The sequence below is a fragment of the Centrocercus urophasianus genome, unplaced genomic scaffold, assembly GCF_019232065.1.
Source record: "Centrocercus urophasianus isolate 14NV4802_14NV808 unplaced genomic scaffold, USGS_Curo_1.0 seq_19, whole genome shotgun sequence".
In the NCBI taxonomy this organism is placed as follows: Eukaryota; Metazoa; Chordata; class Aves; order Galliformes; family Phasianidae; genus Centrocercus; species Centrocercus urophasianus.
In genome coordinates, this window is record NW_024884744.1 from 18,338,926 (window position 1) to 18,365,173 (window position 26,248).

At 37.3% G+C, this 26,248-nt stretch overlaps 1 protein-coding gene across 10 annotated transcripts in view; it reads left to right on the top strand.

Annotated features, from left to right (window-relative positions):
- The window catches only part of PER2 (period circadian regulator 2), a 43,110-nt gene that overhangs the window by 11,460 nt on the left and 5,402 nt on the right, over positions 1-26,248 (top strand). For 6 of the 10 annotated variants that reach the window (XM_042820488.1, XM_042820491.1, XM_042820486.1 and 3 more), the window contains 18 exons: positions 5,387-5,855; positions 6,316-6,384; positions 9,476-9,630; positions 10,032-10,153; positions 11,662-11,863; positions 13,354-13,405; positions 14,597-14,739; positions 15,064-15,142; positions 16,593-16,699; positions 17,177-17,330; positions 17,718-17,826; positions 18,195-18,326; positions 19,249-19,342; positions 20,596-20,746; positions 20,829-20,947; positions 21,657-21,830; positions 22,081-22,341; positions 23,805-24,655. In XM_042820488.1, the coding sequence (XP_042676422.1) occupies positions 5,482-5,855; positions 6,316-6,384; positions 9,476-9,630; positions 10,032-10,153; positions 11,662-11,863; positions 13,354-13,405; positions 14,597-14,739; positions 15,064-15,142; positions 16,593-16,699; positions 17,177-17,330; positions 17,718-17,826; positions 18,195-18,326; positions 19,249-19,342; positions 20,596-20,746; positions 20,829-20,947; positions 21,657-21,830; positions 22,081-22,341; positions 23,805-24,655 (3,348 nt within the window). In that variant the 5' untranslated portion in view covers positions 5,387-5,481. Of the gene's footprint in view, positions 1-4,119; positions 4,165-5,386; positions 5,856-6,315; positions 6,385-8,999; positions 9,034-9,475; positions 9,631-10,031; positions 10,154-11,661; positions 11,864-13,353; positions 13,406-14,596; positions 14,740-15,063; positions 15,143-16,592; positions 16,700-17,176; positions 17,331-17,717; positions 17,827-18,194; positions 18,327-19,248; positions 19,343-20,595; positions 20,747-20,828; positions 20,948-21,656; positions 21,831-22,080; positions 22,342-23,804; positions 24,656-26,248 lie in introns of those variants that run through there. The other 4 variants (XM_042820494.1, XM_042820492.1, XM_042820495.1 and 1 more) reach the window with 4 other exon arrangements.

Consider the following 26,248-nt stretch of genomic DNA (forward strand, 5'->3'; position numbering starts at 1 on the left):
AATAGGATTAAATCTCTGATAGTTATTTATCATACAGATAGAAAAGATTATCATTTTGTAAGGTAATCCTACAGAAGATATGCAGAAAATATTGATTATGCCTCCAGAAAGCTAAAATCCTCACCGTGAGGAATGCTGCCTATTGATGCTAATACAGTTGCAGTCCCTGAGCACTAACATGTCTAAATATATTCATAAACTGCGGTGTGCTTCTTGCTTCATTTTTTAATATTGATAAGTTCATATTAATTGCAAATTCAGACTCGAGCAAACTGTTGGTCTTTGGATGCTCTCCTCTTACTTAGTTCTTGAATTAGTTCGTCTTATCCTTGGATTTTCACATTTTCGATCTTTAAATGTTTGTAGTAGCCTTAGCTTTTTTGTGGAAAACAATCTGGAAAAAAAGGTTCTTTGAATGTAAGTGGGTCTTTGCTGAAATAAGATTTGTTTAGTTTGTGTCATGGTTTCAAAAGAAGCTTGCTTTCTTTCTGTTCTGTGGTCCTGATCCTAGCTCTTAAGAGAGTTTCTAGAAAGCATGAATTGTTGCTTCTGCAAGCTTTTGCCCTACGTATTTTGTGTGTTCTTCTGGGACCTCTGAAATTCAGGCTCTTTCCATTGTATTACTGTGATAAGAGCTTCTCTGGCTAATGAGTAGCCAGAAGACATTTTCTGTACATCCACCACGAGTTGTGTTTAACATTACTGCTCAATGGAAACGTTGCCTTTTTCATTCAGACTTTCTATTCTTTGACAGATTGACCGTAGGTCTCAATTTAAGACTGAATTTTTGTTTTCAGAATCCAAAAGTAACTTCACTTCAGAAATTTAGAGAGATGTAGCAGAAAGTTAAGAAGTTGAGCAGTGGTAATTTATCTCGAGATCAAACCTGGGAGGGCTCTTTCTTTATTTCCCAGTGACATTCTGTAGAAGGTTACTGTACTGGATGTGATATGCAGTTAACTCCCTCAAGCTGGCCTATCCAGAGAGGATCTCAGACTAGGAAAGCATGCTTGCTCTTACCTTTTCATTCTTGTCTGGTTATTTACTGGATATTTATTCAAGCCTTTAAGTGAAATGGATATATGCAATTTATCATGGCATTTGGACTGAGATTAGTTTCACTATTAATTAATCTCTCTGGGCTGGGTGACCCTCTGTATTCCTGAAGTGTTTGCTTGCTGCTTGTGTGTGCATGCAGATGTTCCTCTGAGGTTTTTCTACTGTCTGAGAGTGTTCTAGCTATGTGCAGCAGCCTGTTCCTACTGCACTCCATGCTCTGTGCCTGGCATTCCAGCTCACTTTGCCTGTCTTTTTTTTTTTTCCTCTCAGTAATTCCAGTCTCCTAGAGAATCCCACCAAATTCACTGTATATGCTATTGTTACTGCTTCTTGAGATTTTGGCTTTTTCATTATTTGTTATACAAGCTCTTCTATTAGAAATGTTTCTTTGCTTTCATATGCCCCAGCTTCCACACCTTTCTCTATGCCATTATGAATTTTCTTCATTGGAAATTTTCTTCAGGGATCTTTCATGATGCTGCAGGCAAAACCAGCAAGATTTAAATACTGCTTCTCTTGCACAGTTCTGTTCCTACCTGTAGACATAACTAATGGCTGTCTCAATCTCTTCAGCATTGCTGGTGAAAGCATCAGAATTTTTCCTCTAAGTTCTTAGAAGCCTGTCATGTTTATATTGTTCTTCCCTATTTAATTTTTTGTGTCCTTTATTCTCTGATGTGTATCTAGCATGAAGACTTAGGAGATGGTTTTTTTTGAAACAGATTTTGTGCAATGTTGGTTTACAGTGACGTTGTGTTCCAGGCCTGGATAAAAACACCAGGGCTACTTTAAATATGCCAATAAAAATAAGCTCAAGCCTTTTTTTTCTTTGTCAAGAAGGGATACCTTTATTTTTATCTGTTCCCATTGTCCTTAGGCTCCAAATTATAGTCAGTGTATTGCAGTTAGGAAGGCACTGCACAGATGCTTGCTGTGGGCAAACCATGCAAAAGCCCTGTCAGGTAGCTGACTAGGGATGGGTGTAGCACACCAGAACCACTTCTAACACACACTTCTGCCAGGTGTCAACAGGAAAAAAATTTGTATGATATCTCTTGTAGGCCAATACCTGTACATTTTCTGTTAATGACTTCCTTAATCTAAACACATTGCTCCACATAAACAAATGGATAAATCAGCACTTGTTTAAGGAGGTATGGAAAATCCCTTCAAAGTTACTGCAGTTTAGGTTTTGGGAGCAGTTCTTGTGCACCTAAAGAAACCATTGAAATTTGCTACAAATATCTGGCAAAGCTGGCCTAGATGTCAGGGAAGGAAGAGACAATAGAGGATATTCAGAAGTGGAAGAAATTGCTCATCAGTAATTTAACAACTCAAAATTTCAAACCACAAATCTCTTCATGCTACTGTGGCACACTTTCGTTGATCCTTAAGCTTCTAGAGATGATAGAAAAGACTTTAGGGAAATAATTTTCCAGAGCAAGCTTTAAAAAATAAAGATTTGCAGGCAACTGTGGGGACTGAGAGCCCTGCATCATTTATAATACACTGTGGTGTTAGAATTTCAGAGAGGTTTCTCACACTTCAACCCATACACAGAATATTTGTGTTTGAAGTAGGAAGTCTGTGGTATGATCAGTGCCCTTCTCATAAATAACACAGTATTTCAGATAGATGCATTACGGTAATACTGGACTATTTACCAATGGAAAACTGAGGGCTACACTCAGTCTGTCTTTTGACAGCTCATGAATATGAGCCTGTGAATAGCTTTCTTTAAGGGATTTTAGTATAGAAGCCACTGTATTTTGAGAACCTTGTTTCTACCTCTGAAGAAATAAGGTGACGCAGGCTACTAGCAGATACAGCTGTAACAGCAATATCCTTTTCCTCTTCTTTTAAGTTTCTTTTCCTAATGGTACTCAGAAAAAATATGATAAAATTCCTGCATTAGACACAAAATATTTGTGTAACTGTCAGATCTCTTCAGGTGATGCTTTGGCTGTCTTTTTTCAAAAGTTTTGTTGTAATCGATGGAGTTAATCCATAGAATTTTGTGCGTAAGGCATTTACTTGAAATAGACTCAACTGGATCACCAGGCCTACCTTTATTCTTGTGGGGAAAGTTGAAGGGCATCCCACTGCTAGCTGGATAGTTTCTGGAGTACCTTGACTCACTGAATTGTCCATAGGGCTTGACAACATAAGTGCTGTTTGAGAAATAATAGTATCGATGATGCATGAGAATTGGCTTCTTGAATGCAAGTTCAGTTTTCTTAACTCAGTAGCTGCTCTTAATTATGCAATACATGAAGTAGTAGCAAAAGCATTAACACTTTTATGTGTGTTCTCTTTCCTATACAGTAACATGACTTTTGTTTGGTTTTTCCTCACATACCATCCATATAGGTGTTCCCCAGTGTCACATTCTATATTTGCTTGTCTCGGCCCCTTGATGTTTTCAGTCACTATCAGTGAAAACATGGTGTTCTTCCTGATACTGCAGTTAGGAGCATGGGTAGCACTGCTCAGCATCATCTCCACTCAATAGGAGCAGGCGTGGTTAAGAGTGAGCTATATACAGGGTTAGAGCATCTCTAAAACGTGAAGCTAGGTAAGGCAGGGGACAGTGTGAGCCTTATCTACAGGAGGGAGTAGATGAGAGGTGACATGTCTGCTCTAGCTTATCATGGGCCACTGTGAAACAATTCATCTAACAGTCAGTACTCTCTTCTTGTATGTTTCAGTTCCGTAATTTATAAAGCAAAAGTTGTTTTCTTAGTCCAGAAAATAACTGTTAGAGCTGCAAAAATGTAACTTCTTGCCTGTATACTGCTATTCAGTGCAGCACTGTAACAGGATGTCTACACAGTCTGAGTTGGCAGACAGTTAGATATGAAAAAGCTGCTAAGTAATCTTGTTGAGGAAAAATGTTTTTTACACACTTTCTATAGAAACATATAGAAAGATAGAATATATCACCACTGCTGAAAGCTTAAGTATGTGTCCCTAAATTGTACTTCATCTTTCAAATGAAAACAGATATCTTGCATATTTCTTTGGCCAAAGGAGGAGAAGTGCAGTTTTTTCTTCTGAAAAATTTGAAATAAATGTAGAATGTCTGGAAAAACAGCAATTAAAAGGGTAAGAAAATAGTTTCAATGCTTTTTGTGTGGGAGGGGAGTGGAATCATGGTGTGTTTTAAATATTTATTAAGTTAAAGCTTTCTGTTAAAGACTACACGAATATTTAAAAAAAAAAAAGTTTAAAAGCCAATTGTTGCAGTTAATACTAGCAGAAAGCACTAGGAAAACTTACCTGCAGACTTCCTGTATTGCCTTTGTTATTCCAGAGGGGTTTATTAGTCAAGGATTGTTATTTTGAATATTCTAAAGGAAGAAGAGGAGGGAACAAACATGATTCTTAAAACAACTTGTTTTCTCGATGTTGCATTGCATGGTCAGGGAATCGTAGCTTCTAGTCTGCATTATTGTTATCTGTAGGTTGTTAACTGGATGGGGAGATGGTTCAGATGAAGCATCTTTACCTTGTATGAAAAGTTGAACTCCTACATAGCATTTCTCCTTTGTCTGTTCAGCGTTAGTCTGTTATTCACTAAATTCCTTATACACTCTATATTATAATTTGCTTTAAAAGAAGGGATTTTTGTTTTGCTTTACATTTACCTTTCTAAACAGTGCTGGGCCTTTTTTTCACTGAATTAGTAGCAGATATGGCTAAAATTATCTTCAGGCATATTTGTATCATAGTAATTTTTTTTGTTGATAGTGAGTTGTTTCATACTTTGTTTCCCTCCTCCTGCTGTATGTTCATTCTGCTTACCTGTGTGACGTCTGTACAGAGGAAGTAGAGAGAGAGGTTCTGCTGTTAGAGAACTGATCTTAAAAGCAAGACTGCGTAGTTAAAACTAAGTAAATAAACTCCATACATAGTTAGGTATCATCTGATGCATCAATGGAATCTTTTTTTTTTTTTCCAAGGTGAACTGAAAGCCAGCAAAATAGTTTCACTGAACGTAAAATATTCTTTACTAGCTATTGTCCAAATCCAGACAGAAAATCTATCAAAAATTAAGTGTGACAACTGCAAACAGCTGTATATTTAAACTTCTGAGGAGTTCATGTTTATCCCACTTCCTCTTTTTCTGTGAGTTTTCACTAAAAGATAAATACTTCTCTTTAAAAAGATTAAAAATGTTGTTAGAATTGCAATTATATTTAACTGAAACTTTCACTATTGAAATGCTGGGAACATATTAAACATAAATATAACTTAATTTCAGTTTGTCAGCAAAGGTAGACAAGAAAATAGTTTTGCTTTTGTTCTTCCTTCCCTTCTTCCTCAGATTTGTGGGTCTGTACTTCCAGACAGAATCTTTACAGACAGAAAATTCTGAATATGGCTTGACTTGATCTTGGCAGTGTTTCTAATGAGTGTCCCATGGACGGTATCAAGGTCAGGGGGTTCTACTCTAGCACTGAAGAGCAGAACCCTGAGCAGCAAGCTGATATCAGTGAAAACATTTCTTCATTGTTCTCTTTAAAAGAGCAACAGAAAATGAGTGAGTATTCTGGACTGGCAAGTAACCATAGCCAGATGATTGCTGAAGATTCTGAAATTCAGCCAAAACCTGAACACTCTCCTGAAGTTCTTCAGGAAGATATTGAGATGAGCAGTGGATCCAGTGGAAATGACTTCAGTGGAAATGAGACGAATGAAAACTACTCCAGTGGACATGATTCTCATGGCCATGAATCTGATGAAAATGGGAAAGATTCAGCAATGCTCATGGAATCTTCAGACTGTCATAAAAGGTAGTTGTTAGTAATAAAGTAATAAAGTTCACTTTTGTTAACCAGTCATCTTTTATAATGCACATTATGTAATGTATTACACTTCATAGAGTGCAGTGATTCACACATCCAACTTGATCTGTATGTTGTCTTTCTCATCATTGCTTTGGCTTTATTTATGCATTCTTTTGGTAAACCGACTCCTGTAATTACATAGCAAAAAGTGTAAGTCTGTTGTTAAGAGTCAGGATGGATGTGTGCTATTTTCATCTTTGAAGTAATAGCATAGTGCATAGAGGAAATACAGAGCAAGAGGTACCTTCTTAAATGTGTAGCAAGTATGGTTTCCATACTTATAAGTAGACTCTGAAAGTTTGACTTTTGTTCTAGACATTTGTGGCTAAGCAACTGTAAAACTAAAATGAAGTAACTGTTATGTAAAGTTTACTGATCTTAATCTCTTTGCCTTTCCTTATTTTAGTTCAAGCTCAAATGCATTTAGTCTGATGATTGCGAACTCTGAACACAATCAGTCTAGCAGTGGATGCAGGTAAATGTACATATATTTTCAGTAATTTGCTTGTATGTAATAACAGATGCTAAAAATGTAAAAACAGATGCTATATGCTGGGTGGTTGTTGATGTTTTGTGAGTTGATGTTGCTTTGGCTAAAATTGGAGTACACGTACGAGATGGTGTCCTGTCTTTGATTCTCTTCCTTTCTGCAATCAGCAGCATGTCTTCCTAACCACTTGATCGAATCAGAGCTTTTTGTAGCTGTTTCACACAAGTTGTGTGATGACTTGTAAGGTTTCTTAGCCTTTTTTGACTTGGTAGCTTAGCCTCAGTTTTATTTTTGTGGTTCACTTCAAGCATGGATTTTGGATTTTTTTTTTTTTTTTTTGACTTTTCTTGGATTTTTCTGCTCTTCAGATTTTAGTCTGAAGCCCTTGCCTGGAAACAACCTAGTAGCATTTTAAAATTGGAATTCACTCATTGAGTTGGGTATGTTTTGGTGTCCAGCAGCCATATCGTCTGCCTCTCCGTGTTCCACTCACCAGGATTCAAGCCTTTAGCCTGTAAGGGCAGACCTGCTGCAGGAGTGCAGTATGAACTTTGCTTCTGATCTTGACAGACTTGAGAAACCTGGTGTCATTGAAGGCTCTAATTTGGACACTTCAGAGTGTCCTGCTCTTCTTGAGGTTTATTTTGTTTGTTTGTTTTTTAAGTCAGCCTCTGATTAGGAGACCAAAACCTGATCCTTCACAGAGGAAGCTGGACAGCTTTAGCATACTGATGTTAAGATCCCCATCTGTATATACCTACCTGAAAGTTTTCTGCCTGATACAGATCCTGAAGATGTGATAAATGAAAAATACTTCTTTGCACCACTTGGTGTGAGCTGAACATAATGCCTGCCTTGTGGACATAAGGAAATCTTCCATACTTTATCTCTGTGTGGAAATTGTGTCTGGAGTTCACTTTTTGCTCATTATCAAGAACAGAGTGAACCAAAAACATCTCTTAATCTTTGTTTCCTGTTGACTCAATTTCCTTGTTCTTTAAACAAAAAAACAGCAATCTTTGTTAATGACTCTTTGCTCAGAAATCCAGATGATACAATATTTCCCCCACTGCCAGTCACAGTTAATTCAGAGCACAATCTGATCATCTTCAGTCTTTCTGGAATGGGAGAGGGATGACCTCAGTTGACTGAGCACACCTGTAGATGGTCTTGAAAGAGATGTCTACAATAGTCTGATAAACTGTAGGTTTAACTTTTGATTCAAAGACTTCTGGGCTTTGGATTCAATGTTTGTACCATGTAACTACCTTTTGGACTGCGCGCATAAAGCAAAACAGAAAGCTCTTATTTTTGTAGAATTTGCTGATTCTGTATTCTTCAAGTCAAACCTTCTCTGTGGCTGGCTACTGTGCCTGATGCTACAGATCTTCAGAAAAACATTTTTGAATTTCATAACTGATTTTCCAAGGAGGCAGCCTTCTGCATTTGTTACTGCTAGAGGCTAATTTGGAAAAGCTTTTCTGCCAGAAGTGTTCTTGACCACTTAAGAAGCAAGCCCAGAGGATACAAAAACAGCAGTATGCTCTGTTATTTCAGTCTTTCTTTTTCTCTTCCTCCTTGCTGTTAGCATAGATTGTTCTTCTATTGAAAAGGCCCTGCTAGATTGCATCAATCTAATACCATCAAGCCATACTGTACATGTGATTTTAGTGTATGGGTGAATATTAAGTTTCGCAAGGGAATATGATATTCTCTTATCCCTTGCATTTATTTCTCAGTATAAAATAGCCAGTGAGTAACTGAATTATATGCTTATCATAGTGTTATGGTGCAAACAAGAACTATGACTGTATATGGCAGTACAAGCAGCTTTTTCACCTTCTAAGCATTTAGTGTGAAGTATACCCCAAACCTGTCAGATGAGTTCATCTACCTGAAGAACTCAAATTTCTTGGGGGGAAAAAAAAAATCTGAAATCCTCCTGAAAGTAACCTGGAAGCTGAGGCCACTTATTGAATGCTTCAGAAAGGGTAGTGCAGTTGCCAAGAACTCTGTTTCTACAGTGATCCTTTGGGCAACTCCACGGACAGTGCCAGCCATGACAACTGTGTGGTAATAGAAGACCTTCCTTTCCATGGGAATGAATTGATTTTTAGGGAGAGTTAAGAAAAGGTTTGAAATCCTCTAAATTGTTGTGACTGATTAACTTTTAAAATTTCTTTCAATGACAAAGATGAGGTGATTATTTTTTTTTTTAACTGCTTCCTTTCCACTTGTCACCCATCTTTGTCATCCTCTCCATCCTTTCTCTTCCCTCCTTTTCCTTTTTGATTTTATCATCATTCTTAAATAATAAGAGATACCAAGGATTTCAAAGGACGGCAATTTTCTAGTGTTAGCACTGATTATTGCTGTAGCTTGACCTTCTGCATTGAGACAACACTTTTGAGCATGCACCTGAGAAATGTTAATAACATATCTGTCTCCAGCTGCCTCCTCTGATTCTTCACCCTTCATATTTACTCAGCCTTCCTTATGTTACTTAATGTATTGCCATGCTTAACTGGAATACATTGTTCCAAGCATTTCTCCATTTGTTTTGTTAACTTGATGCTCTCCCACTGCCATTCCCTTTTCAGGGACCTTTCCTATGAGAACCTGCTCGAACAGGAGGTGAAGACTTGAGTGGACCTCCTGCTTCTCTACTTTGAAGTCCATGAACATTTCTGAGAGTTTGAATTTTAAAGGAACTAAGGGATATATCACACACAAAAAAAAAAAAAAAGGGGAAGGGAGACTGGTGCAAAAAAAAAAAAAAGTTCACTGGTGCTTGGGTGTATATGTGTGTATAAATGTACCATTTCACATACAGGCAGTATATGTGTTTTATGATAAGATTTCTGGTTGTGATAAATCTTCCATTTGAAGCGATTGTAGCTAATTTAAGAATTACTACAAGTTTTGAATGTTGATATTAACTAATAGAAAAGTTTAATGTGGCCAGCTGCACATATGTAACTGTGTGAAAATTGTCAGTGTATTTGAGTTTCTATGAGGATGATGTATTACTCCAAGCATCCAAGTAACTTTTTATTATTTGTCTTTAATCTTACAGCAGCGAGCAGTCTACTAAAGCCAAAACACAGAAGGAATTATTGAAGACATTACAAGAGCTGAAAGCTCACCTTCCTGCTGAAAAGAGAATTAAAGGCAAATCTAGCGTCCTAACAGCATTGAAGTATGCCCTTAAAAGCATTAAACAAGTTAAAGGTAAACAAGTATATGATACTGCTTAAATAAAACTGATCTGGGTAAAATTAAATATTTACTTGGGAGTTAAGACAGTTTTGCCAAGTGCTTGGTGTTTTACTGGTATTTGTTGTAAAATTGTTTGCAAAGTTGTTATTTATCTTCAAATTTTGAAACTGTCAAACAGGCAGAAATATAATGCAGTGTGTATGTAACTGTCTTAAGATGGACAAAAGTGCATGGGTTACTGATGAGGAAATTCCACTGTGGAGTAACTCATTTGGAATAGTACCCTAGACTTTCCAACTGCCCATTCTGTGCTTGTGCCAAAAAAAGTCAAATTTTTTTGGGCTGTCTACATACCTATGTGATTTTCTACTTCTGAAGATAAATTGTTTAATGTTCTTATGTTCTTGATGTAGCCAATGAGGAATATTACCAGTTGCTGATGATTAATGAATCCCAGCCTTCTGGACTCAATGTGTCATCCTATACAGTGGAAGAAGTTGAGACTATAACCTCAGAATACATAATGAAAAATGCAGTGAGTATGCTGGCACAACTATACAGTGTGTGTGTAAAACGTTTTCTGGAATAGGAATTCTCAAGCATGCCTCCTTTTTACAAGGTAGAAGTTGATGACTATGCCAATAATCTGAAGAAGATGGCTGTTGCCTTCTAGTGAATGTGAAAAGGAGAAATTTTGAGCACTTAATGTTTTTTTTTTTTCTTCTGTCAGTTAGATGGATGGGAAATAAGTAGCTTAAACATTTGGTCATATGAATTGTATCTCTTGCTTAGGGGTAATGGTGTGATATATCTGAATATCCATGTGATGTAATGTGCTGTGAAAATGTGTAAATGATTAGTTTTCTTCTTAGGATGCTTAGGAGATGCACTTACAGCATATCTCATTACAAAGCTTAGTCTAGAGACATAATGAATCATTTGAGCTGTCAGTTGTGTAGGAGCTGTGTGATGCTTTAACTGTTATTTGTGCTTATGTGACTGGAAAGTGATCAAAGTGTTTGAGTCCGTGAGTTGCTGAGTCCTCTGTTGTGGTTTCTGTGGTCTTTGCAACTGGCACAAGCTTACTCTGTGAACCAGTGTTGCTGTCTCTTAGATAAGAGCAGCTGTGGTGATCAGTGTAGGTTTTTAGAAGTAGTCAGAATGATTATTTTCCCCATTTTCAGTGTTTTAGGATTATTATGGAAGTCAACAATAATTACATCTAAACTTTGAGTGCCTTCCACTTTTTTTTTTTTTCCCTGAAGTCTCTTTCTGAATCTATGTAATTCCAAAATTAATAAAATAACAGGTAGTGGGAGGGTGTTTCCTAGTGTGAAGTCATTTTTCTGTTGAACCTATGACTAACAAAGTTGCCCAGAAGGTAAAACAAATAGAGTAGTCTGGAGTGTAACTTGAACAAAACATCAATTGATCCAAAGCACGAGTTTGTAAATGCAGTGTGACGACAGTTCTTAGGCTTGTGTACAGCAACAGTGGGTAGGCACTAAAGTCTGTGACGCAGGAAACTCTTCTGTGTTGAGCAGAAAAGCAACAAGAAATAATACAAGTAAGTTTGTATATGTTTGGGGCTTTTTTCCCACCTATCTGCTCGTCATTTTTACCAAATGGTTTAGAGCACTTTTTTTCATTATGTAGTGAATGAACAAACTAACATAAACAACTCTTCACAAAGCAGCTGCATCTCATCAGTGTCAAATACGGCTGTAACACAAGTACTGTTGTGAAAGCAATTCATGTAGTTTGAGCTCCTTACACCTTTGTATGATGTTTAGGGCATGTAACCTGGGAAAATCAGAGTGTATTACTGCGTAGTTCAAAGTGTATACAGTATGTATGTAATTCACAAGAGAAGTATTTTCTTGCTCCATAAATAGATGTGGTTTAACTGTCTTTATTCTATTTCCTTTTTATTTTGAACTTCGTACTTTTATCTTGATGTCTTGCTTTTATCTTATTGTTTAAACAATAAATACATTGAAGAATGTTTTTTAAACTGCCTAATTTTGAGGTTTTTCTTCTTAGGATATGTTTGCTGTAGCCGTATCTTTGATTACTGGGAAAATTGTGTACATCTCTGATCAAGCTGCTTCGATTCTTCGCTGTAAGAGGGGTTATTTTAAAAATGCCAAATTTGTGGAGTTATTGGCACCTCAGGATGTCAGTGTTTTCTATACTTCTACTACCCCATACAGATTACCATCTTGGAATATTTGCAGCAGAGCTGGTGAGTGGTCCCAACAGCAGATATTTCTCTAATCTTCAGTCATGATAACTTTTTTAAAATATCCTTTCATCCTTTCCTATTACTTAGTGAGGGTATAGCACACATGCATTTCTAGAACATGTCTGAACATACGGCACGTATAACGTGCCTTTATATATCAGAAGAGCTTGTCTGTTGGCTGAAAGTCTTCTGATTGCTATTATTCATTGGTTCCTGGGCTCCTCTCATCCAACTGATGATTGAAATTAAAGTAGGTATTCATGCTTAAAGTGGATTTGTCTTCCACAGTTTTCTTGCAATCAAATGACCAGAATTCTTTTTTTAAAAATCTTTAGATAAAAGAAAGATAATATTCTGCCTTCTTACTTCTATAATGGTTATGATTTGTATACTGGACACCTTGGTAATTGTATAGAAAGATGTACTACAGCTAATATCATTGAGCACTTATCAAATGTAATTTGTGTATCAATTATTTTAGCCTTGGGAAAAGGATATCAGGTATGTTAATGCTGAAGGGGGTTATATCTCTTAAGTCACTTAGTATTTGTTTGTGAGAGGGTTGTTTTACTTGTGCACAGACAGCTGTTAGGAACGGAAAGATAGCTGCCAACTATTTTAAGCAAACACTTGTATTTCAAGTTCTGCTCTAAATGTTTGAAATTCCAATCCCTGTAGACTAAGTCTATGAAGTTAAGTCAGAATGTGAACCGTATTAACTTTGAGGAAACAATTAACAACGGTGTAGTTTGTACACTAACTAGGTCAGAAAGGACCTTTTGAAGTCTCTGGTCCAGCCTCTGGCTCAGAAGAGGTTCAGTTTTGACCATTTGATCCTGCTTGTTCAAGTGGCCTACGTAACTTACTAATTTTTTTCTATAGTTTTTTTTGCTTGCATATAGCTTCATATATCAGAAATGCAGTTTAAATAGAAGTATGTACCATATCTCATGTACCAACATCCATATCCTATGTTATATCTAGAAGTATTGCACAGTGAGGTCTTTGAAAGACCAGAGTGTGCCTTGCAAGTCAGTCTGTGGCCACTTTTGAAAAAGGAGGGAAATAGACTTAAAAGGAGTTGGGAGGAAAGCTGTGAGAGTTGCCTGGGTTTTGCTGGACTGCTGGAGGTTTGCAAATGTATTTGATGCTCTGACTGTCCTTTCTAGGACCTTTCTAGGAAAGAAGTCCAGCCTGGGGAGTTGTGGAAACTCACTTTTTTTGGTCAATGCTGTAAGTTAGTGGAAAAAAAGCAGATGGGTAAACAGTTCAGACCATAGAACTGTTCAGGTGTGTTTTTGCCAAAGCAAGCAGCTGTGATTCACATGCCAGTCTCAGAAAAGCATAACATCAAAGGCTTTCAGGAACCTAAAACTTTTGGAGGGATACAAGCTACATCTCTTTTATTGTTATTGGGGAAAAGTTACTGTGTTAAACATCATAATATCATAGTAATTTGTAACTTTTCATAAAATGTTCAATAATTCTAGAGTCTTCCACCCAAGATTGCATGGAAGAGAAATCTTTTTTCTGTCGCATCAGGTAAGACAGTTATAACAGACTTGCTGTTATGAAACTATGCATTACAAAGTATTCGACCTTTATAAGAATCACAGTGTGCAAGTTTCTTATTATCCCATAATGTGAACGTAAGGCCAAGCACATGCTTGTCATCCTGCTGTTCCAGAAGCTACGCAGAGAACTGTTAAGTGGCTGCAGGAAGTTACACCTTAAAAGTTAATCAGTCTGAATATTGACCTTTGCACCCTAAATAGAGCTGATACAGTATCTTTCACAGCTGTGGAGAAAGCCTTCATTGGGTGTTAGTTGAACTGTTGTGCTCAGCACCTGCTACTGATTCTTTCATTCTGTGAGAGTAATGGTGCATTAAATTTATCTCAAATGCCCAGTAAAGATAGATGAGGGTAACTTTGTCATCTATAGGTGGTACAGTTCTTTTAGTTTTCTTTTTGCTATCTGTTGCCTCACAGGTCCCAGTTTCTCTTTCCAGAACTGCTATCAATTACTGAATTATTTTTTTTGAGTAAATAAATACCTGATAATTAAGGTATTAGTATATTGTAAACAAACTCCAAGTAAAAGTACCGCTGGTATTTTTGTAGATGTATTTTCTTCTAAATAACATTGATCCAGAAGTTTTTACTCTGTAAATTCATAATGCAGTAATACCCATTGCTAATATATATATATTTTAATCACTGGGTATTGTTTTCATTCTTATTCCTTGGTCAGAGACTGTTACTGTAGGTAAAACTTCTGAGACTTTGTTCTTTTTTAAATAAGCCCAAAGACTGAGTAAAAGAAGGTATTTAATTATTAACTGAAGGGTTATAACAGGCTTCATAAAATAAAACTTTATCAATCTCTGTGAAGGTTAAAGTGATGAATAATATCAGATTAAGATTACTGGATCAATAAAACAATCTATCATAAGAGGTGGACTTTTCTTTTTCCGTGCAGTTTCCATTTAAAGCACCTGTGGGTCTTATTTGAAGCAGTAAAGATGACAAGGAATGCATTATTGCAGTCAATATGCAAAGGATGCTGTCTGAATTAGGTTCTGTTCTACTGAAGATTCAGGAAGCAAAATTCTTGGGTGCTGTTTTAGGAGCTACTATACAGCCCTTTTGTAACTAAGGAAATTGCAGTAGATAAAGCTTTGTTCAGTGTGAGATGAATCCGTGCAAATAATAATCTCTGTTTAATTATTAGTGCAGGGAAGGAGCGTGAAAATGAGATTTGCTATCACCCATTTCGGATGACTCCTTACCTTATCAAAGTACAAGATCCAGAAGTAGCAGAGGACCAACTTTGCTGTGTGCTGCTTGCAGAAAAAGTGCATTCTGGTTATGAAGGTAATAATTTCAATGGACAAACAGTTATTTTGTTTTATGAAATCTACAACTGTTCAGTATTGTGCTGCAGGAACTTCTGTGCAGTTTGGCAAACTGAATTTCAGCCAAAGAAAATTAGTGTATTTGAGTACCTATCAGTGATTTCATTAATGTACATGATAATTGGTTCTGTTCTTGCTGTTCTTGCCCTTGCTGAGAGGCTGTGAGATAACAACATGCTTTTCTATATGCTCTTAGGCAGGTTTTACTCAGCATTTAATTAAAACATACAGTTTAGGTAATATATGCATGCACAATAAACTTGTCCTCTTATTTTTCTCTCAGCACCCAGAATTCCTCCAGACAAAAGAATTTTTACAACAACACACACACCAACCTGTTTGTTCCAAGATGTAGATGAAAGGTAAGTTACTTAAGTAAATAAATAAAGTATGAAAGCACTTCCACTGTGGTCTTGAAGTGGAGATCTGTGTTTGCCTGCTAACAACTTGTTCTTCTATTTTTCCATCTTGGGCAAATCCAGAAAATAAATTCAAAGAATGGAATCCACAGACAGGAAAATGTTCCGTTTCAGCAAGCACTATCTGAATGAGGCTACTATTTTTTTTTTTTTTATGTCTATAGAATGTAACATTACATCAATGTAAACAAAAAACAACAAAGAAAATCATCAAACATTGTATTCTATGTTTACTATTAAACTACTCAGGTTCTACTGGCTGAAGCTTTTGTGTTGCACTGATGGTCTTGGAAACTGATGAGAGTTCAGTATAGCCAGATACAATAGATGTGAATTTAAGTCATTCACAGAGGCTCTGGAGCTAAGATGCAAAGCAAACTTTCCTTTAGTTTTCTGGACTGCTTTTCTCCAGTACCTTTTGGAAGGTGTGGGTGACAGAAATTGGAAGTCTATGAAGAATGGAAGATAGTACTTTGAAAAACACAGTTGAAGGCATAGGGGGCTGAGGTGTCGTCAATATTCTAAAGCTTTGAAGGAAAAGGCTGTGCTTTGAAATATCATAATATTTTATAAGAACATGAGAGCAAGTTTGCTTGTTTGAGTTGAAAACACAGGCTTTGTTTTTCCTTCCTTTTGCTTTCTCTTTCCTTTGTTTCACATGGGACTTTCTTTGTGACAGTGTAGGGTTTTATTCTATTTTCTTTTCTTACTGAAAACGAAGTTGGCTACCATAAAAGCATCTCAATGCTGGGATTTATCCCTTGTTCCTGAAAGCTCAATAAATCCAATAAGTGATTTCATCTCATCGTTAGAAGTTACTTCTAATGCAAGGAATGCAAGAACATTACTTTCAGTTATTTATTCTAATAAATAAGCTTGTTTCCTTGCAGAGTTAAACTCATAACCTGCCTGTGAAGAAGTTTTCTTGTACCCTAGTCAACTGCCCTGCTTGATTCAGCTGCAGTAATCCCGTGTGATCCTTAGCCTTGGCATGCAGCCCATAGATTGGGGTACTATTTACTTTCACGGGAGTTTTATGAGATTAAATTTTATTAATGCTCTTTTAAAATTAGGGTAAGTACTCAGCCTGTAGATCTAGGCAGCATAGAAAAGACAGGAGAACGGCTGTAGCAGATTCCTTTACTTTGGTCTGAGCACTGTTTTGTAATGTTAGAAACAAATAAAAACAAACAAACGAAAAACCCCAAAACAGTCCTGTTCAAAGAGTGTTACTACTGAGCTGGCACTGCTTTTCCCAAAATTTAAACTTAAAATTATGGGGAAAAGAGTAAATAAAACTTAAATGGAAACATTTTAAAGATTCAGCAAACATTTATTTCACTTGATTTATATAAATAAGTTTTTTTTTTTTTCTTTGTTTTTCTTTCTCCAGAGCTGTACCTCTGTTGGGATACCTACCTCAGGACTTAATAGGAACACCAGTTTTGGTGCACCTTCACCCAAATGACAGACCCTTAATGCTAGCAATTCACAAAAAAAGTATGTAATCTCTTTGCTGTGGAAGAAATATCTTTTTTTTTTTTTTTTTAAACCTGAAAGTTAAAAGTGGCATCTGAAAAGGACTAAGCGAAAAAGGAAGATACACTTTTACCTTCAAGTAATTAGATGTTGAAGTATTCCTTTACTCTACAACTTGATTCTTTATGCAAATTGATGAAATTCAGTTCCTCACTTTCATTTTTGAGGTGAAGCATATCTGCTGTAAGCGAATTTGTGTGCGAATTTTTCATACATGAAGAAAATTGTCCTGAGTGTGCATGATAGAAGTTGGCGTACCTTAAAGTGTAGCCTTCCTCATTTCATAAGCAGTCCATGAAGAGAAAGCGAGCCATTCTTGCAATGTTTATTTATTAAGTTATGAAAATATAAAGCTGTCTCTTCAGTCGTATTAACTCTGAATCATTAATTAGAGCTGCAAATGTTAAACTGACTTTTTTTTTGGATCATTCTTAACAGTACTTCAATATGGAGGACAGCCTTTTGACTATTCACCAATCAGGTTTTGCACTAGAAATGGAGATTATATAACCATGGACACTAGCTGGTCCAGTTTCATCAATCCTTGGAGTCGAAAGGTTTCATTTATCATTGGAAGACACAAAGTTAGGACGTAAGTCAATAGCCATGATATTTTTTTTCCCTCCAGCCTACTTAGTGATACTTAAAAAAGCCTTAATGGTTTTAGAGAGGGGAAAAATTCCCCCTCCACATAAATTGTTTCCTTCTTATATTTGGGTTAATAATGTAGCAGCTGCTTTAAATAAAGGAAATTTGAACTGTTTCGTATTGTGTCAGTACTGTCAAGAGTTGCCTTAGGAGAAAAGCTATACTCACAGTGAGTAAGGATGTGCATTTTGTCAAATTCAGTGGCCTCAGATGCAACAGAATAATGGTCAGATCCTGTTTGCTATATATAGATGGCAAATTGAGGATGTAGTCTCTCTGCAGTTCAAGTACTTGCGGTTGTAATGGAATGGGATCTGTTTGGTTTATGCAGGGGTCCCTTAAATGAGGATGTTTTTGCTGCTCCCAACTACACAGAGGACAGAATCCTTCACCCCAGCGTTCAGGAGATCACGGAGCAAATATATCGGCTATTACTACAGGTACAGCATGTGCTTTCGTATCACTACTTTAAATTCCCACTGAAGAAAGGGTGTTTATCTTCATGTGATGTTTTGTTTAACTATCTTCCACTGTTCCACTGCTTTGGGATTTCTGGCTACAGTCCTGGAAACTATTTGCATTTGATTGCCAAGCATGACTCACTTAAGTGTGTTAAAGCTCCAGTTGGTATTTAAGGATTTAATGCAGCTATGGCATCTTCATACAAACAATTAAAAAAAATAAATAAACAAACACAAAAGTGCACAAAAAACTTAAAATCCCTTTCACCTCACATGGAACTATTAATAACAATTTCATTTTTGTTGAGAGCTGGTGCAGAGGCTGTATATTCTCTTGTTTTTAACAGCCTGTACACAACAGTGGATCCAGTGGCTATGGAAGTCTAGGTAGCAATGGCTCACATGAACACTTAATGAGTGTGGCATCCTCCAGTGACAGCACAGGAAATAATAATGATGACACACAAAAGGATAAAACAGTAAGTTTTCTATTTTCATAAATTCAAGTATGGGATACAAAACAGAGTGGTTTTCAACTTTTAGTGTAACTCTCTTTGATTTGGGATGGGAAGAAGTATAAGGAAAGTGTTGTGATTTGTTTAATATGGAAAAAAGCTTTCTGTCAGGAGGAATAAATATTTGCTCTGTAGATCAAGTCTCAGGGTACCGAAGCACAATTACAGGTTTGAAAGTGGACACTGTTAGCACATTGTGATGGCCATTATATGCTTGCTTCTAGGCTAAATAAATAAATAAATAAATTTAAAGCAGTTTCTTCTGAGGAGAAAGTTTATATCTCTTATTTTCAATGATAAAATGCGTATAATAAGTGCATACAAAAATGATAGCCTGTGACCTTTTTATGCTGCAGAAAATGTACTGTATAATATGGAGTGGAAGTTGTTTGCTTAAAATTTAACTTTGCAGGACGTTGTATCCAACTGATACTGAGAATTTTTGTTCAAATTAATGTCATTAAAAAAAAAAAAAAAGAGAGAGAGTGGCAGTGGCAGTGAATTGGGCAGCAGTGTATTGAATAGTGGTTGCAATCAAAGGAACTGTACCATTTTCTAAGATGTGAAATCTTTTTGCCATTCCCATTAAGCCCTGCTGAATTGCAGTTGATTTCTGAAATTTCAATTTTTCCTTAGTTACATCACTCAGGCTGAACCTTCTGAACTTGATTTATGCTTTTGTGATCAGGCGTTGCAGACTGCTGTGCTTGCCAACGTGGTCACTTGCTGCCTTTCAGTCATACATTAGCGTCTTGAGCAAATTAAGCTTCTGGAACTTTTGTTTCACAGATAAATTACTTTCAAGCTATGTAGAAAATTAGGAAGCACTATTCACAATGTCTTGTGTGAGAATTTCATATGAGTGTTTTTAATGGCCTCCTTCCAGATAAGTCAAGATGCCCGTAAGGTCAAAACTAAAGGACAGCATATTTTCAGTGAGAATAAAGGAAAAGTAGAACATAAGAGAGAACCTTCTGCAGGTAAGGTATTACTAGTAAGTTAATTAAGTGCTAGTTTATTGCAATGGTGCATGATGTGACATGAGTAGGCAGCTTTCCAGTTTCATTATAATCAATTTTAATAAATAAACGCTGTTATTCTTTATATTGTCCTTAATCTCTCCTCTGTGTTCAGGAAAACATGTGACCTAGCTGTTGGTAAGGATGTAACATGCAGTGAAGATGTCCTAGAGCTGTTGCTTTTAAGTTCCTTAATTGTAGCTCATAAGTCAAATACCTTTTTTCCTGTTAGATGGAGGATGTTGTTATTCCCATTTTCACAAAATTTCAGGAATTTTTAAGTCAATAAATGAAAATCTTCCTAGTGCAATTTAAATTTTGTAGACACGAGTAACAGCTTATTTTATAACTTTTGTACACTACACTTGTTCTCATTGTGAGTGGGTTTCAGCTCTAATGATATCTTTTCTTTTGTATCCATTATATATATATTATATTATATCGAGTACTGTGTCCAGTTTTGGGCCCCTCACTGCAAGAAAGATATTGAGGCCCTGGAACGTGTTCAAAGGAGGGCAACAAAGCTGGTGAGGGGTCTGGAACACAGGCCATATGAGGAGAGGCTGAAGGAGCTGGGAATGTTCAGCCTGGAGAAGAGGAGGCTCAGGGGAGACCTCATTGCTCTCTATAACTTCCTGAAGGGAGGTTGTAGTGAGCTGGGGGTCGGCCTCTTCTCTCGTGTCATCAGTGATAGGACCAGGGGGAATGGCTTCAAGCTACGGCAGGGGAGATTCAGGCTGGACATGAGGAAGTATTACTTTTCAGAAAGGGTGGTCAGGCACTGCAATGGATGCCCAGGGAGGTGGTGGAGTCACCGACCCTGGGGGTGTTCAAGGAAAGACTGGATGTTGTGTTGAGGGACATGGTTTAGTGGGAGCTATTGGGAACAGGTGAACGGTTGGACTGGGTGATCTTTTAGGTCTTTTCCAACCTTGGTGATTCTATGATTCTATGATTCTATGATTCTATATCTGTCCCCTTTGGCTCCATCAGCTTAACTGAATCTTATTCCTCAAGAATTCCTAAGAACAGGGGGGCTATTTACAGAATGTTCATATATTAGGACACAAATTTCTTAGTTGCTCTACACTGTTAAGAAACTTCTGCTCTGTTAAGAAATATGCATAAAAGAAAACTTCTGCTGTTTTACTGAAACTTTTAGGGGCAATTCAAAGAATTAATGCTGTGATTGTATAATAACAATCTCTTAACAGAAAAACAAAATGGTCCTGGTGGTCAGGCGAAAGAAGTAATAGGAAAGGATACTACAGCTACTCCTAAAAATGTGGCTACTGAGGAGTTGGCATGGAAAGAACAACCTGTATATTCTTACCAACAGATTAGCTGCTTGGATAGCGTCATCAGGTAAGCAACTGGAGTGTAAATTACCATTGAGCTCTAGACTTCAGGTTTACACATCTAATATTGTTAAATTCCTTTATTTTAGATACTTGGAGAGTTGTAATGTGCCTGGTACAGCAAAAAGAAAATGTGAACCTTCATCAAGTGTGAATTCTGGTGTTCATGAGCAAAAAGCATCTGTTAATGCTATACAACCCTTAGGAGGTATTTCTATATTAGTTTCTCTATTTATTTGCTGTTTCTTCTTGTCAGAATAACGACGTGTAGCTTAGGCACACAGCTTCTGCTGTCATCTGTAGTCTCTGGTGGTTCTAGTTGATAGGCAAGGGTGGGGATTTGCTAGCTTCTTGTTGCACAGGTAACTGTGAATGACCAGGTAAACAGTCATGAGAAGGCTAACTTCTAGTCTTGCACTGAGAGTTTTGTTGAGTGTTTATACTGGAGAAAGAATGTTTTGAGAATGCTTCATGAGGTATTGATGTGTGACCTCTGCTGGAGCATTGTGTACAGCTTTCAAGTGAGAGAACTTAAATAGGCAGGTGCTTAGAGCTAATAACCAGCTATGTGAGAGACTAACATAAAGCAAGATGGGAACTGGAGGGACTTCATCTTAGGCTGGTGAAGGCTAGAAGCTTCCAAAGTCAAACCATCAAAGAAGAGTAATGTCTAGGAAAGATCAAGAGGTCCTTCGCTGGAAAGACTTGGCTTAACTGTATCTGAGAGTAGAGAATTAGATTTATTTGCCCGGAAGTTATTCTATTCCTCAGACGTTCTTGGTAAAATATGTGAGATCAATTGAAATATTCACTTTTTATCTTGCTAAGCACAAGTAAGCCTTTGCTGTTCTGCAACCTTAGTAACATATTGCTTATTTACATATGTAATTTCCTTTATTTTTCTATTTTTTGAGTAGACTCTACTGTGTTGAAGGCGTCTGGTAAAGCAAGTGGTCCCCCAGTAGTTGGTGCTCACTTAACTTCTTTGGCCTTACCTGGCAAACCTGAAAGTGTTGTATCACTCACAAGTCAGTGCAGCTACAGTAGCACCATTGTTCATGTTGGAGACAAAAAACCACAACCTGAATTAGGTATGATTTCTGCTAGTATGTCATTGCCAAAATACTGATTTCCAGCAAGTATAACCTCAGAAATGAGAACACCTGGTACCTATTTGTTAACTTGCATTATTTATAGCTAAGGTGTTCTCATGGAAATTGAATAAATAGAGACAGAACTTATTATATTAAACTTTCAACGAGAAGTTACTGCAGTTTATAGTAGCTTAAATTGCATATGCAATTCTCTTGATCATGATTTTTATTCCTTCTGTTTTTGTAGAAATGATAGAAGATGGTCCAAGTGGAGCAGAACTCTTAGATAGCCAACTTCCAGCCCCTCCATCGAGTTCTACGCATGTAAATCAGGAAAAAGAGTCATTTAAAAAACTGGGACTTACAAAGGAAGTCCTTGCTGTGCATACACAAAAAGAAGAGCAAAGCTTTTTGAATAAGTTCAAAGAAATCAAGAGATTCAATATCTTCCAGTCCCACTGCAATTACTACTTACAAGATAAACCTAAAGGAAGGCCTGGTGAACGTGGTATGGCAATAGTGTTTGTTTTTTTTTGTCTTTGTGTATGAAGTGAATCCTGTTGAGAGGATATTTGCATTTTTAAGTGTTAGGGAGCCACTGTGACCAGTGGCAGTCACATGCTATGTTTAAGTCTATAGAAAAATTCTGGTGACGGCCTTGCCTTGAAGATTGAGTGGAATATAGCTTTAAATATAATAGTTAATGTTTCAATAGCTACTAATGTCCTAGCTATCAGTTCATAATATTATTATTGTTATGCATCTACTTTCAAGAGGCAAATACAACTTCAGAATGTTTTCTCTCCTGTCTGTGCTTGTATTCTCTTGCTTTTCTGATCCTTCTGCCTTTCCATCTTTCAGTGCTTTTTTCCAGCTGCTTTTATTTACAGCCAGTTACTCCCATTTCACTATTGTGTCATTGGTGAAACAATTTAACTGTATGGTTGCCATTAAGTTAATGTCAGTGGGGGGTGGAAGTGGAACAGGCTATGTGTAACAGTAAGTTTTTTTGTTTTGTTCTGTTAGGGCTAGGAACTCAAGATGACATTTCAAGAGTGCTTGGTACTGACCTGACTATGTTTCCATTTTGGTTCTGTTTGGAAGAGAAGTCAGATACTGAGAAGCATTTTCTTGCCAATTCTTGTATCTTTCATTTTTGATATATATAGAGATATGCAAGTCCTTGATTTAGGAAGCATGTTCTGGAACACCGAAGTGCTCTGTGTTCTCTATCCTTGATAAACTTTCAGACTGAATAAGCCTTACGCAAACTAAAAGTTGGAACAGCTTTTAAATATTTAAGTACTTAAACATAAAAGATGACTGATGGATTTATTCATGTCTGTAGAGATGAACTGATAGCCTTCACCTAAGGAAGAGTTGCTTGGTGCTGACTTCTGAAATAAGATTCTGTACTTTTCTTGCAGAATTTATGAAGCTTCAATGCTCTTTTGGCTCACAAAAGAAAATTTTGTGTACTTTCTCTTTGCTGCTTTTAGTTCTTCACCTTTTCGGTTACAGACCTGTACAACTCTAACTCTCCAGAAGCGCTTTCATTTGTGTCCTCTACTGCTTTCATTGCAATTGCTGTATTGATTCAAGCAGCTCCTCTGGGAGCCACTGTTTTGCACTGTTGTACTGATTGGGTGGCACATCTGAGCCTTAACTGATCCACATCTATTCTTTTCTTATTGTTTATTTTCTTTCCCCTAAGTCATGTCATCATGGTTTACCTTGCCTGGTTTGCTCAGCTCTTTTGCTAGAGGTAAAAGTGAATCTGATCTCTTCCCCCATCCTTCCATTTGAGTGGACAGACTTAAAATCCAGAACAACAGTTTTGAGCAACTTCTAGGGATGCCAGAGTGTAGGGGATCCATCACATTGCCAGTAGGCTCCTTCCTGATGCATGTTTTCTTTGTTGTTCTTGGTTTTTGTTGGGGTTTTTTTTGGTCATTGTTTTTGTTTTTGCAGGTGGCCGTGGACAACGAAATGGAACTTCTGGAATGGATCAGCCTTGGAAGAAAAGTGGGAAAAATAGGAAATCAAAACGCATTAAACCACAGGAGTCTTCAGACAGTACAACTTCTGGAACTAAATTCCCCCATCGCTTTCCTCTTCAGGGTTTAAATACTACTGCTTGGTCACCATCGGACACTTCACAAGCAAGCTATTCAGCGATGTCTTTTCCAACTGTTATGCCTGCATATCCACTTCCTGTTTTTCCAGCAGCAGCAGGGACTGTGCCACCAGCTCCTGAGACTTCAGTCACTGGTTTTAATCAGCTGCCAGACTCGGGAAATACTTGCCCTATGCAACCGTCCCAGTTTTCTGCCCCCCTTATGACACCTGTTGTAGCTCTTGTGCTCCCCAACTACGTCTACCCAGAAATGAACAATAGCTTACCTCAAACGCTTTACCACAGCCAAGCCAATTTTCCTACCCATCCTGCTTTCTCATCTCAGACAGTATTTCCAGCGCAGCCTCCATTCACTACCCCTACCCCTTTCCCACAACAGGCATTTTTTCCAACGCAACCATTCCATTATAATCCACCAGCAGAAATTGAAAAGGTTCCTGTTGCAGAGACACGAAACGAGCCATCCCGTTCCTGCACTCCGCAGTCAGTGGGTCCTCAAGACCAGGCTTCACCGCCTTTATTCCAATCAAGGTGTAGCTCTCCTCTGAATCTTCTACAGTTAGAAGAAAACACAAAAACTGTGGAAAGCGGAGCTCCTGCGGGTTTGCATGGAGCTCTAAATGAGGAAGGAGCCATAGGCAAAATCATGACAACTGATGATGGTAGTGGAAAGGGATCCCTACCAGTAAGTATGTTGATGTTCTTTTTTGCGTGTTTTCCTTTTAAAATCTTGGCACTCTAAGAACATTTAAGGTTGTTAAAATGTAGAGATACCCACAGTGGATCTTCTTCCCTCTTCTGTTTTCTTCTCTCTGCTTTATTGTTTTCAAAACTCACTTGTGGACCTTACATTCTAATAAGTGGTCTGTAGTCTCTAGAGATGAAGTCATTATTGCAATTAGTGAACTCAGATTTTGGTAGACTGAATAAATGTGAAACCCAATTGTTTGAATAATGTTAACTTCTAAAGCTTAAGACAGTCATCTTGTTCTCCTGAAGTTACCCCAGGAATATGAATCCAAAATCAGTTTTGCTCTGCTTCTTCTAATGCGAGTGCTAATGCATTCGTTGAGAAGCACTAAAATAGATTTCAAATTATTGGTTCACTTTTTTTTAATGTTTAGCAAGAAGTTTTTGGGTAGTGCATTTCTGAGAAGAGAGTGAGGGAGAAGCAATCTGTAACTGAGATCTTGAAAGAAGCTGATATAAAGAAAATCATCTTTGTTTACAATCAAGTAGTCAAAATAAACTATGAGATATTGCTTGCAGACATTAACTATTTTGTTTTCTTAGTGCACTGTCCCCTACAGCTGGTACAAAGCTGTTTGATAACTTCAGCTTCTTTTCCTGGCTCGTTTAAATTTGATGGATCAATTAAACTAACAATCTGACAAACCTTGGATGGAGTGCTGTGTCTGTAAAGATTTCTATGATGATGATATAGACTAATATATTAATGTTGTCTACAGATTCTGCATAGTATCTTTCTGAATGCTATGTCACTGATGGGATGCAACCTAAGCCTTCTAGAATGTCTTCCTGCCTCTGGCTTTTCTTCTAATGAGGGTTGTAACTGTTCACTGCGTCTGACAGTGCATACAGAGTACAATTTGAGTTCAGTGCTGTGTAAAGGAAAGCAGGCGTTGGAAGGTGTGGCTCTTACTGGGGTGCCTGAGATCTGACCTGCTCCAAGTAATCAGTCATAGAGCATAATTAATGCTGATGCTAACAGCTGGTTAGATGGCTGATGTATAGTTTGTCATAAGTATGTACCAACGTTGGAAATTGTGGAGGAGGAAGGACAAACGTACAAACCTGCTTGTTCCCCGCTCTGAGGGACTTAGTTTCTAGATGATTAATTTTACCTACCTAATAGTCTTGATACTGATTCTTAATGAGGATTAACAGAGGGGGAACAGAAAGGAATATGTTTATATCTGCTTTTGTAGTGAAATTTCCAAACTTTATTGACATCATGCAAAAACTTTGTGTTCCGTTACTGCGTGCTTGCTGCCTCATGATCTTGAGAACAAATGTGTGTGTGTATGTGTGTAAAATATATAATGTGACATACATAAAACACTTTGGATTTGTGCAGTAGTAAAGAAGTGCATCTGTGACAGCCTGAAACTAACTGCATGCTCTGAGATGTCACTACTGGATTAAAATAATCTTGATAACGAAAATTAATACTAACAGTTTGGATGGGAAATCCTTTTGAATTCCCTCAAAAGGCTATTTCCCATTGTTCAGAAACATGCGAAATATTACTTTCTGT